A 14,162-nucleotide genomic window follows, 5' to 3' on the forward strand; every position below is an offset into this window, starting at 1 on the left:
ACTATCCACATATACCAATGAATGTACCTAGAAAAATATGTCATTGTACGACACATACTTCACGAGATATACCGTATAAACACTGAGATGCTTGAAAGATTGTCGCATCATGCATGCTGTTTTTATCAGTTACTTCTTTAATAGTAATTCTATTCACAACTCATTTCACAGACACTAGCCCCCTATACTACTGGACGTATGTGCAAAATTATATAACTGTAAGACACATAATTCAGGAGATAAAACGTCATAAAAACTTTGCTGCGTGGAAATGAAACTGTTGGACGATATTCGCTAGAGATCAGGCGAAATGCGCGTACAAATACGTGCAAAATATGTTGAATATGTGTGAAATATATTTGGAAATTACGTACGCGGACAAAGAGACGGGTAAATAGCTCATCCTATACCCCTGCAACGGTTTCAACCGAATTTGTTACAATTAATAGTTACAATCTGAAAAAAATACTGTGGGGGTAAGAACCACAACCCTCTTGTTGAAGTATGGATGGTAACGTTGAGAGGGAAGGGGGGAGGATGAGATGGACAGAGATAGAAAATAGGGGAGAGACAGAGGGAGGGGAGGAGGTGGGCAGAGAACGGAAAGAGGAGGTGTGGACACAGAGAGTGGAGGGAGGAAGAGATGGACTAATAGAAGACTGGAATAAATACATACGCGGGCAAGGCGAGGTACTCAGGTACTTTTTATATTATATTTTATTTTATTACGTTTAGCAGACTTTGTGGCTGATCGTTTATCACCTCTTCGGACACAACGTGATAATGATTACAATAATATTACACACATCTGAGGACGACAGGGCAGCGAAAGCTTGTATCAATGAAAAAGGGGGTAATCGCACATTACAGACAGGAAGTTTTAGCTCGGTACAAACACAGAAATACACTACTGGCCATTCAAATTGCTACACCAAGAAGAAATGCAGATGATAAACGGGTATTCATTGGACAAATATATTATACTAGAACTGACATGTGATTACATTTTCACGCAATTTGGGTGCATAGATCCTGAGAAATCAGTACCTACAACAACCACCCTTGGCCGTAATAACGGCCTAGATACCCCTGGGCATTGAGTCAAACAGAGCTTGGATGGCGTGTACAGGTACAGCTGCCCATGCAGCTTCAACACGATACCACAGTTCATCAAGAGTAGTGACTGGCGTATTGTGACGAGCCAGTTGCTCGGCCACCATTGACAAGACGTTTTCAGTTGGTGAGAGATCTGGAGAATGTGCTGGCCAGGGCAGCAGTCGAACATTTTCTGTATCCAGAAAGGCCCGTACAGGACCTGCAACATGTGGTCGTGCATTATCCTTCTGAAATGTAGGTTTTTGCAGGGATCGAATAAAGGGCAGAGCCACTGGTCGTAACACATCTCAATTGTAACATCCACTATTCAAAGTGCCGTCAATGCGAACAAGAGGTGACCGAGACGTGTAACCAATGGCACCCCATACCATCACGCCGGGTGCTATGCCAGTATGGCGATGACGAATACACGCTTCCAATGTGCGTTCACCGCAATGTCGCCAAACACGGATGCGACCATCATGATGCTGTAAACAGAACCTTGATTCATCCGAAATAATGACGTTTTGCCATTCGTGCACCCAGGTTCGTCGTTGAGTACACCATCGCAGGTGCTCCTGGCTGTCATGCAGTGTCAAGGGTAACCGCAGCCATGGTCTCCGAGCTGATAGTCCATGCTGCTGCAAACGTCGTCGAACTGTTCGTGCAGATGGTTTTTGTCTTGCAAACGTCCCCAGCTGTTGATTCAGTGATCGAGACGTGGCTGCATGATCCGTTATAGCCATGCGGATAAGATGCCTGTCATCTCGACTGCTAGTGATACGAGGTTGTTGGGATCCAGCACGGCGTTCCGTATTATCCCCCTGAACCCATGGATTCCATATTCTTCTAACAGTCACTGTATCTCGACCAACGCGAGCAGCAATGTCGCGATATGATAAACCGCAATCGCGATGGGCTACAATCCGACCTTTATCAAAGTCGGAAACGTGGTCGTACGCATTTCTCCTTCTTACACGAGGCATCACAACAACATTTCAGCAGGCAACGCCGGTCAACTGCTGTTTGTGTATGAGAAATCGGTTGGAAACTTTCCTCATGTCAGCACGTTGCAGGTGTCGTCAACGGCGCCAACCTTGTGTGAATCCTCTGAAAAGCTAATCATTTGCATATCACAGCATCTTCTTCCTGTCGGTTAAATTTCACGTCTGTAGCACGTCATCTTCGTGGTGTAGCAATTTTAATGGCCAGTAGTGTATAACAGACGATGAAACTGAGGGATCTGACGTACACCGGAAAAACATATTTTTGATATGTTACAGGACCTTCATTAAACAGTACATAAATAAATAACCTCATTCATTAAGAAAATTGCGCAGCTCCGTGTAACTCCTCGCTTCACATGCAAATATACAACGTTAGACATTGCCCTGCTTCGGATTTCTCAAAATTTTGCGGTACTTGAAACTTTCCCATAGACCGTTACCAGCGATGCATTATGTGCCGCACGTTATGACAAAAATTGCTGATTCACTGCACCTACATTGGTGCCAAATCTATAAAGAGGGAGATTAAAGCAGTCCTTCGTTTTTTAATGAATAATGACAGTGAGCATTCATTCGCGGTACGTTATCAAAAATAACTGTTCTAGAATCAATTTATGACAGTGATTCTCAAAATTGTTTTCGCTTTGCTCTATCACATCAAGATTTTTCATAACACAATAATACTTAAGTAATAGAAGTACAGATATTTAAATAGAATTTAAATCAAGGTCTTTATTTTCATAATTAATGGTTTAGATATACACTAGAAATGCTAGACACTGTTGTTTTAGCAACGTTATAAGTAATCCTTCACATTTAATTTTAAATCTTTCTCTTTTATGTTTCTCTCAAAGAACCTTCAGCTTTGCCTCTCTCCAGCATCATACTCTCACCTAATACATCTTCTCCATCCCGGTAATGTCCTGATGGAAGTGTTCACCTTGCTCTTCACCGTAACGTCCCAGAGCATTCATGGAAGTAGTCAATATGTGATTTGAAAATTGTATGTTTATTACTCACTAGTAACAGATTTAGAGGCAGTCAGTGCATCTTTTTCTGTAACATTCTTTGTACTATCGAATTCGTGGTCCCTCATGACTTTGTGAATTTGAGGACTAAAGGAAATTCCACCTTTCAATGCTATTTTCCTGATGAAGTGATATTTCACAGACATGTATTAAAGCAGACTCCATCTCATGAAGAAATGATTCATAGCACTGGGTTCGATGTGTAGCAGTGGAGCCCTTGTACACTGGTGTGCAAAACGTAAGGACGAAAACAAATTTGGCATCATGGGCCACAGTCACGTGACATACCTCAATGAAACTTGGCCCTGATTAGGAAGAACGGCTACAGTATGGGAACAGATGGTAACTGTAAGAAAGGCGCCCCAAAACGAACAAAAATGACAATTTTATTCAAAGGCAATAATTACACTGGAGTCCCCAATATTCGTGATGTTCCCCTCTACATTACAAAAGGCGTGACACGTTTCATAATAGGGTCTGTGATCACAGCAGACGGCAGTGGACGCTGTACAGTGTGCTCCCATGCCGGCCGGGGTGGCCGAGCGGTTCTGGGCGCTACAGTCCGGAACCGCGAGACTGCTACGGTCGCAGGTTCGAATCCTGCCTCAGGCATGGATGTGTGTGATGTCCTTAGGTTAGTTAGGTTTAAGTAGTTCTAAGTTCTAAGGGACTGATGACCTGAGACCTCCCATAGCGCTCAGAGCCATTTTTGTGCTCCCGTGGCCACCAGGTTGGAGAGGAGTTCCTTTGGTAGGGCAGTCCTCCTCCAACATGACCGACAACGGCTGGACGGACATTAATGCATGCGTGGGATGTGTGCGTATTTGTAATACGTCCCTCCAGTGCATCCCATTCAAGCTCGATGGGATTTAAGTCTGGTGAACAGGAAGACCAATCCATTCACCTGCGCTGTTTGATTCGGCCACGCATCAATGAAAATGAAGTCACAGACGGATGAACCTCTTAAAATGCGGACGTGGAGAAAGAGCGTGGTGTCACAATAACATCGACACGTGAGTGTACCTTGTCCGTGATCAAAGTTTTGGAGGTCAGTACGCCCATGCAAAATTTTGCCTCCCCACACCGTAGCACCTGGAGCACCGAAACGATCCTGGTCGACAATGTTCCACGGTGCGTCTCGCCATATGAGGGAACGTCCATTGTTGGAGAACATGGTCGTTTTGATGGCCCAAGTGTTGCGGTGTAAGAAGGCATAATGTTGCATAGACTGGTTGACTTCCAAGTCTTTGTACACTTTACATCCACCGTTCAACGTCATTGTGGCGCTGTACACCTTGCCCACGTGCATCTTTTTAGAAGTACATTCTGCTCTGACTTGAGCTTTATGGATGACATCAGGCGGCCACATCGGACAGCGCAAGTAGAAGAGCTATCGGAACGACGGAATATTCCGCGGAATGTCCTTAACTTTTGCGCGCTAGAATATTGTGTGCTGTGTGTAGTGACCCTTTTTTCTATCCCGACTTCCGTATCTTGCATGAAAGTAGGAATGTTAATTTATCTATACATTGACTGGTATTGAGGGGTTTTGTTTTATCCCGGCTAGTTCGTAAATTAACCCCAGTGAGTCACTACACGTATTGTCTTCCCAGTTCTGAAGGAAAAAAACCATAAGTAAATTAATACTAGTGTTTTCAATAGATTCTCGTTCACTTGTTTCAGTTACTAGTCTGCAGTTTATTCTTAGTGAAAATCACGTAACCTAATTATTTATGAACCTAAATCGAAGTAAAGTTCAAGACGAATAGTCAGTTTCAAATTAACACGTTATTTTATTTAACAATAAATATTAATAAATCAATTCTTTCACACTGTCGCATTCAAAGGGGCTCTTTGAATAAGTATCTAATCAGGAATCCCGTAAATATCAGAGATACTAAACAATGTTCTGTCACTTTAGATAAAATATTGTTCCCGTTTAATATCTGTGGTGTCACCGCCAGACACCACACTTGCTAGGTGGTAGCTTAAATCGGCCGCGGTCCATTAGTACATGTCGGACCCGCGTGTCGCCACTGTCAGGATCGCAGACCGAGCGCCACCACAAGGCAGGTCTCGAGAGACGTACTAGCACTCGCCCCAGTTGTACGGACGACATTGCTAGCGACTACACGTACGAAGCCTTTCTCTCATTTGCCGAGAGACAGTTACAATAGCCTTCAGCTAAGTCCATGGCTACGACCTAGCAAGGCGCCATTAACCATATCTGGAGAGAGTCGCACTTGTATTGTCAAGAGATATGTACCACAAGGAAATTAAAGATAAGTAAACCTAAGCTCCGTTCTTTTCCTTATAGCATTCATAAGTATCCTGTTTCAGACCTCACGCAAGACGGCGTGAGTTGACGCGTGCCCTTTCGGCTACTTCAGTGTGGCGTAGCTAGCTTGTTACGCCACAACAATATCCATGAACAACTGTCACGGCCTATGATTACTAGTCGCGTGAAGCAAAGCTTTTCCACTATCAGAATACAAAGTCCGAATCTGTCCAAAAATCGTTAATTCGGTAAAATATTTAAATCTTCACACGATGTGACGTTAAAGTCAGAGAGATTATTGATCACCTCCCCGTTCCTCTAATATGACAAAAGTTCTAATTCTGATCTGAAATTAATGCTTCCCAAAAAACAATCTCGTCGCGATTTATTCTTGCGCCCTGGTTTACTAAAGCTCCTATTGTTGCTTCCTAAAGCTGTACGTCCTAATTGACTTCGAACAGACTAGAGGATAGAGACTAGAGTATCATAATTGCATTGTATGTCTATTTATACTTTAGTAAACGCTATCTTTGGTGTTCAAGACCTACGTTCTGTGAGTATAATATTGATTTTCTCATAGATAAGAATAACTAATAATTTAACCGTTTCTATCGTTTTTCTCCCCTCCCATGCTTCCAAAATTTATGATGAAAATACTTTTCTTTTCTATTATTTTTCTACTATAGATTTCCCTCTATTCGTCTCTTATTTCTATTTCGTAAATTACTACTTGTGGAGGGGCTTGGGACATTTTCTGAATTTATATTTCGAGGGCATGGGAGCTAATTTGGGAGCTGTTTTGGTTTATTAACACCGAGAGGCGTTGTAGGTGTTACATGTGAAAGTCGTTCACGCAACATGTTGTTAGTCCTAGGCATAAAATGACTCCGACCTGGTCAAATGTTCACACTCCAGTGCTTTTGCAACGCCCGGCGGCTGTAATCTCATAAATGGCGGGGCATATTCTTGTACCCAGTTTGCTGTCTTAATAAAATAACTATAACTAAAAATAAAATAAAATTTACAGCATTGTGAGCAAAATGTATGTTGTAGAGTTAAAACAAGAAAAACATAAAAATGTCAGCTAAGAACACATTAAATTTCAGTCTTCTGATATGCTGCAGATTATGGTGTGATGCACGAAAACATCACGTGATGCATTCTTTTGCAGCGGTGATTGTTGGCTACCCAACCTCCGCCGTATTTGCGCCGCCACGACGCATCATCTTCAAAGCGGATCACCCCTTCCTGTTCCTCATACTGGACCAGCAGACGAAAACTGTGCTGTTCGCGGGACGTTACTCGGAGCCCCCGTCCACATCCTGATGTGAACACATTGCCTAGCGTAAAGCGAGTAGCACGCGGGAGATATGCACCGTGCCACACCCACTTGAAGAAAACTGCCTTACAAAACGCTCGCTCTTTACCGTATGAATCTGTTTTGAAAGACAGGCCTATCCTCAAAATAAATATAAATTACGAGTACTTTTGTGTAATTTTTTTGCATTGAAGTTACTTTAGTGCAAAATCATGGTACACTTGCTGTCCTTGTAACACTTGTCCCACTCATGGTGGAGTCCACAGTCACATGATCTGACGTTTAACGTAGCTTTGCGGCCATATGGTATTCGTGCCACGATAGCCATCCGATAAACTACTCTAGGAGCATGAAATTACAATGAAATTCAGGGCCGTAGCTGCCTACAGGCGTTGATAAATATCAACGGGGGCAGTTGAAAATGTGTGCCTCCAGTGAACTAAAACCCGGGATCTCTTGCTTAGATAGCAATCGCGCTATCCGTTTGAGCCAGCGAGGACAGGGAGAACAGTGCGATTGCAGGGACTTACCGCTGCCATACTCCCCATAAGACCCATATTCCCAACTTACTGTCCACACACTACATTTGTAGTGCCCCTGCCCACGGATCCAGCGGAGAGCAGAGCGCTTCTTTACAGGATCATTTAGTAATCGTGAAAGCGTTACGTAGATGATAGATAAACTCCAGTGGAAGATTTTGCAGGAGAGACGCTCAGCAGCTCGGTACGGGCTTTTGTTGAAGTTTCGAGAACATACCTTCACCGAGGAGTCAAGCAGTATATTGCTCCCTCCTACGTATATCACGCGAAGAGACCATGAGGATAAAATCAGAGAGATTAGAGCTCACACAGATTCATACCGACAATCCTTCTTTCCACGAACAATGGGACTCAACTGCTGAGGTCATTAGTCCCCTAGAACTTAGAACTAGTTAAACCTAACTAACCTAAGGACATCACAAACATCCATGCCCGAGGCAGGATTCGAACCTGCGACCGTAGCGGTCTTGCGGTTCCAGACTGCAGCGCCTTTAACCGCACGGCCTCCGCCACACACCGTCAGGTGGCTTTCGGAGTATGGATGTAGATGTAGATGTAGACTATAGTCATTACTCGGGGCAGTCAATATACCGATTCCCGTAAGAGTTCGGGCAATGTGGGTGCACCCGCACTGAAGAAGGTCATTGGCCGGTAAGCCTTTCTCTATGAAGATGGTACCTTCATGATCGAAAAAAACAGATACCATCTTCACATGGATAAGGCTTACTGGCCAATGATCTTCTTCAGTGCGGGAGCACCCACGATGCCCGAACTCTTACGGGAATCGGTAGATTGACTGCCGCGAGTAATGAGTATAGTGGCCAGGGGCACTACAAATGTAGTGTGTCGACAATAAGTTGGGAATATGGGTCTTATGGAGAGAGTGCTAGAGATTAGTCCCTGCAGGAGCGCTCTGCTCTGTGTCCTCGGTGGCTCAACGGGTGCCGGCACGGTAGCTCAGCGTGTTCGGTCAGAGGGTTAGCTGTCTTCTGTAATTAAAAAAAATAAATAAATAAATGTTGTTGTTGTTGTGGTCTTCAGTCCTGAGACTGGTTTGATGCAGCTCTCCATGCTACTCTATCCTGTGCAAGCTTCTTCATCTCCCAGTACCTACTGCAACCTACATCCTTCTGAATCTGCTTAGTGTATGCATCTCTTGGTCTCCCCCTACGATTTTTACCCTCCACGCTGCCCTCCAATACTAAATTGGTGATCCCTTGATGCCTCAGAACATGTCCTACCAACCGATCCCTTCTTCTGGTCAAGTTGTGCCACAAACTCCTCTTCTCCCCAATCCTGTTCAGTACCTCCTCATTAGTTATGTGATCCACCCATCTAATCTTCAGCATTCTTCTGTAGCACCACATTTCGAAAGCTTCTATTCTCTTCTTGTCCAAACTATTTATCGTCCATGTTTCACTTCCATACATGGCTACACTCCACACAAATACTTTCAGAAAAGACTTCCTGACACTTAAATCTATACTCGATGTTAACAAATTTCTCTTCTTCAGAAACGCTTTCCTTGCCATTGCCAGTCTACATTTTATATCCTCTCTACTTCGACCATCATCAGTTATTTTGCTCCCCAAATAGCAAAACTCCTTTACTACTTTAAGTGTCTCATTTCCTAATCTAATACCCTCAACATCACCCGAATTAATTCGACTACATTCCATTATCCTCGTTTTGCTTTTGTTGATGTTCATCTTATATCCTCCCTTCAAGACACCATCCATTCCATTCAACTGCTCATCCAAGTCCTTTGCTGTCTCTGACAGAATTACAATGTCATCGGCGAACCTCAAAGTTTTTATTTCTTCTCCATGGATTTTAATACCTACTCCGAATTTTTCTTTTGTTTCCTTTACTGCTTGCTCAATATACAGATTGAATAACATCGGGGAGAGGCTACAACCCTGTCTTACTCCCTTCCCAACCACTGCTTCCCTTTCATGTCCCTCGACTCTTATAACTGCCATCTGGTTTCTGTACAAATTGTAAATAGACTTTCGCTCCCTGTATTTTACCCCTGCCACCTTTAGAATTTGAAAGAGAGTATTCCAGTCAACATTGTCAAAAGCTTTCTCTAAGTCTACAAATGCTAGAAACGTAGGTTTGCCTTTTCTTAATCTTTCTTCTAAGATAAGTCGTAAGGTAAGTATTGCCTCACGTGTCCCAGTATTTCTACGGAATCCAAACTGATCTTCCCCGAGGTCGGCTTCTACTAGTTTTTCCATTCGTCTGTAAAGAATTCGTGTTAGTATTTTGCAGCTGTGGCTTATTAAACTGATTGTTCGGTAATTCTCACATCTGTCAACACCTGCTTTCTTTGGGATTGGAATTACTATATTCTTCTTGAAGTCTGAGGGTATTTCGCCTGTTTCATACATCTTGCTCACCAGATGGTAGAGTTTTGTCAGGACTGGCTCTCCCAAGGCCGTCAGTAGTTCCAATGGAATGTTGTCTACTCCGGGGGCCTTGTTTCGACTCAGGTCTTTCAGTGCTCTGTCAAACTCTTCACGCAGTATCTTATCTCCCATTTCATCTTCATCTACATCCTCTTCCATTTCCATAATATTGTCCTCAAGTACATCGCCCTTGTATAGACCCTCTATATACTCCTTCCACCTTTCTGCTTTCCCTTCTTTGCTTAGAACTGGGTTGCCATCTGAGCTCTTGATGTTCATACAAGTGGTTCTCTTCTCTCCAAAGGTCTCTTTAATTTTCCTGTAGGCAGTATCTATCTTACCCCTAGTAAGGTAAGCCTCTACATCCTTACATTTGTCCTCTAGCCATCCCTGCTTAGCCATTTTGCACTTCCTGTCGATATCATTTTTGAGACGTTTGTATTCCTTTTTGCCTGCTTCATTTACTGCATTTTTATATTTTCTCCTTTCATCAATTAAATTCAATATTTCTTCTGTTACCCAAGGATTTCTACTAGCCCTCGTCTTTTTACCTACTTGATCCTCTGCTGCCTTCACTACTTCATCCCTCAAAGCTACCCATTCTTCTTCTACTGTATTTCTTTCCCCCATTCCTGTCAATTGTTCCCTTATGCTCTCCCTGAAACTCTGTACAACCTCTGGTTCTTTCAGTTTATCCAGGTCCCATCTCCTTAAATTCCCACCTTTTTGCAGTTTCTTCAGTTTTAATCTACAGGTCATAACCAATAGATTGTGGTCAGAGTCCACATCTGCCCCTGGAAATGTCTTACAATTTAAAACCTGGTTCCTAAATCTCTGTCTTACCATTATATAATCTATCTGATACCTTTTAGTATCTCCAGGGTTCTTCCATGTATACAACCTTCTATCATGATTCTTAAACCAAGTGTTAGTTATGATTAAATTGTGCTCCGTGCAAAATTCTACCAGGCGGCTTCCTCTTTCATTTCTTAGCCCCAATCCATATTCACCTACTACGTTTCCTTCTCTCCCTTTTCCTACACTGGAATTCCAGTCACCCATAACTATTAAATTTTCGTCTCCCTTCACAATCTGAATAATTTCTTTTATTTCATCATACATTTCTTCAATTTCTTCGTCATCTGCAGAGCTAGTTGGCATATAAACTTGTACTACTGTAGTAGGTGTGGGCTTCGTATCTATCTTGGCCACAATAATGCGTTCACTATGCTGTTTGTAGTAGCTTACCCGCATTCCTATTTTCCTATTCATTATTAAACCTACTCCTGCATTACCCCTATTTGACTTTGTGTTTATAACCCTGTAGTCACCTGACCAGAAGTCTTGTTCCTCCTGCCACCGAACTTCACTAATTCCCACTATATCTAACTTTAACCTATCCATTTCCCTTTTCAAATTTTCTAACCTACCTGCCCGATTAAGGGACCTGACATTCCACGCTCCGATCCGTAGAACGCCAGTTTTCTTTCTCCTGATAACGACATCCTCCTGAGTAGTCCCCGCCCGGAGATCCGAATGGGGGACTATTTTACCTCCGGAATATTTTACCCAAGAGGACGCCATCATCATTTAATCATACAGTACAGCTGCATGCCCTCGGGAAAAATTACGGCCGTAGTTTCCCCTTGCTTTCAGCCGTTCGCAGTACCAGCACAGCAAGGCCGTTTTGGTTATTGTTACAAGGCCAGATCAGTCAATCATCCAGACTGTTGCCCTTGCAGCTACTGAAAAGGCTGCTGCCCCTCTTCAGGAACCACACGTTTGTCTGGCCTCTCAACAGATACCCCTCCGTTGTGGTTGTACCTACGGTACGGCTATCTGTATCGATGAGGCACGCAAGCCTCCCCACCAACGGCAAGGTCCATGGTTCATGGGGGGGAATAAATAAATAAAAAAAAAAAAACAAAAAAAAAAACTGAGTCAACAGCTCAACACTGAACTTGAACTGAACGGGTGTCATGGGACATCCGACCGGAATGAAAAACAGGAAAAAACGGATAGAGCATCTTAGCAGGAGATCCCATGTTCGAGTCCCGGTCGGGGCACACATTTTCAACTGTCCCTGTTGATATTTATCAACGCCTGTAAGCAGCTTCAGGTCTGGATTTCATTGTAACTTCATTCTTCGGGAGCTGCAAGATTCATATAAATCTAGGAGCACTTCGTGCGTCGATCTGTCTATGAAGCGGATAAGATGTTTTCTGTGTAGAGTTGTGTTGTACCAAAACTACAGTTTGGTAAGTTAGGTACAATATATAAATGACGTAGTAAATGATGGGATTAGCGGTAGTATTGGTAGCGTTGGCGGGGAAAGAAACACAAATGAATCTGCGAGAGAGAAACCGGGAGCCGACGACCTCTTCTTATTTTGTGTTTGCTTTTTGTTTTGCGCGTAATTAGAAAAGCACATCGTTCAGTGTTAGTCCGTTGTATATTTTATATCTTTGCAAAATATTAACTGGCACAATTCAGAAATACAGAAAAGTCTTATTAGCACAATTCTTCATTAAGCGTTTCGCGTTTCAAAATCTCATCATCAGACTGAAGCTGTGGGGTGTACAAGAAAATCAACGATTGCAGATATGTACATAACTATGAATCTAAGTATACCAGTTTACAGAAATTTCAGTTAGTATCATACTTGCATTAAAATCAAACTAAGTACAAAGCTCAAGAAAGCACGTAGAGTGAATACGATACAAATCTCATCTCATGTATGCATATACGACAGTGTCTAAATCTATTCGAATAGAACCAATGCCAAACTGAATGTGACAGTGGGTGGCGCTAGCATCTACCATAGAGAGCAATTCAAAGAGGTGCTTAACAAACTTCTCTGCACTGCTACGAGGTATATGGTGATGGTGGTGGTAAGTTCGTACAGGACCAAACTGCTGAAGTCGTCGGTCCCTAGGCTTATACACTACTTAATCCAACTTACACTAAGGACACAACACACATTCATGCCCGATGGAGGACTCGAGCCTCCGACGGGGGGACTAAGTATATGTCAGAACCTCGTGAGCAACTTGACAAAAATACATTTATGTTACTTTTAACGAAGAAAAGCTCATATACTAACAGCATGAAATGTCCGTCGTTAGGTAACACCGTGAACAACGTTACAGAGACGATCTCCAGCCAATAATCAGAACAGAAGGCAATTGCAATCAATAACTGGTGTGGTGCAATATAAATATAAAACCGATACAGGTAATACGTAAGTTATAAGATGTGAGGGAAAAAGTTTACAGCCATCACCAAATACAATTTTTCAGAAGTATAACCAAATGTAGTCATACTACATGTAAGAAGTGACATAACAGAATCATTTAGATGAGCCCAGATTAGTGGCAACAACTTGAAATGAAAATAACTATTATACAGTAAAAGGTGGTCCTTTTTAAATTTTTTAAGTTAATGTTAGATCGTATAACTGTCCAGCGGTTTATAACCATCACAAAAAAAAAAAAAAATGTTATGCGCGTATGACCAACTGTAGTCATTACACTAGTCGAACAAACAATAGATGACATAAATATAACCATTTAGGTAACTCTAGTGGAGTGGCAACAATTTGAAAAAAATGTATGACAGTTTTTTCTTTTATATTGTATTAAAAAACAAAAAGGTATAATATCAGAAATGTATATCAAATCAGCTTGAAGCAGATGCGTAAGGACATCCAAAAATGTCCTAGAATACTGTGGTTGAGGATGCAAAGTTACGATCATTGGTTGACAAAAAACTGATGCCTAGGCAATCGTAATGTGAAATAGTACTCATATTATTTAGGAATTAATGGACTTCGTATAGACTTAAGAGTGTATGGAATGCATTTATAGCGTGTAATATAGTTGTAAAGGTATTAATTTTAAAAAAATCTCGTTGAACAGCTATCGCAACCCAAACGCTCATCTTCCGTACGTTTTTTTTTTCCTTTATTAATTTTCGATTTCCCCCCTCCCACCAGGGGGGCGGGGGAGGGCTGACAGCAGCTTAATACGCTGCCCTATAGCCGAGAGAAGAGTTAAAGAAACCATGGTAAATTAACAAACAATATAAAAAAGGTGTTAAAACGGTGACTTTGTTAATAAAACTAAAATGGCGGAAAGTTGCGGAATTTAAAATATAAAAACACGGCATTGTCGATGCAGATGAAGACACACAGTAAGTAGACAGGCACAATTAAAAAGCCCAGCGACAGTCTGGTGTCTGTTCACACAAGATAAAAACCACAATGAGCGATATATAGTGGCTGTTTGTAACACTGACGGGGGATGCACAACATGAACATTCACTGGAAGCAACACTATATGCGACAAAGCGGCAGATGGGGCCAGGGGGAGGACCTGGACCGATGAGGGGGAAAAAGGAGGGGAGGAATGGAAAAGAAAAGGGGGGAGCCGATGGAGGAAGAGGACATAGAAAAAGGGGAGGCAAAGCAGACACAAGAATGAGTGGA

General features: G+C 42.4%; 1 protein-coding gene across 5 annotated transcripts in view; it reads left to right on the forward strand.

Moving 5' to 3' along the window:
* LOC126235747 (leukocyte elastase inhibitor-like) overlaps nucleotides 1-14,162 on the forward strand; it is a 196,262-nt gene that overhangs the window by 129,564 nt on the left and 52,536 nt on the right. The window contains exon 8 of one of the 5 annotated variants that reach the window (XM_049944536.1): nucleotides 6,580-6,893. The exons of the other annotated variants lie outside the window; for them this stretch is intronic. Within the exon in view, the coding sequence (XP_049800493.1) occupies nucleotides 6,580-6,734 (155 nt within the window). The 3' untranslated portion in view covers nucleotides 6,735-6,893. Of the gene's footprint in view, nucleotides 1-6,579; nucleotides 6,894-14,162 lie in introns of those variants that run through there. 5 annotated transcript variants of the gene reach the window in all.

Source organism: Schistocerca nitens, chromosome 2 (assembly GCF_023898315.1).
Source record: "Schistocerca nitens isolate TAMUIC-IGC-003100 chromosome 2, iqSchNite1.1, whole genome shotgun sequence".
NCBI lineage: Eukaryota > Metazoa > Arthropoda > Insecta > Orthoptera > Acrididae > Schistocerca > Schistocerca nitens.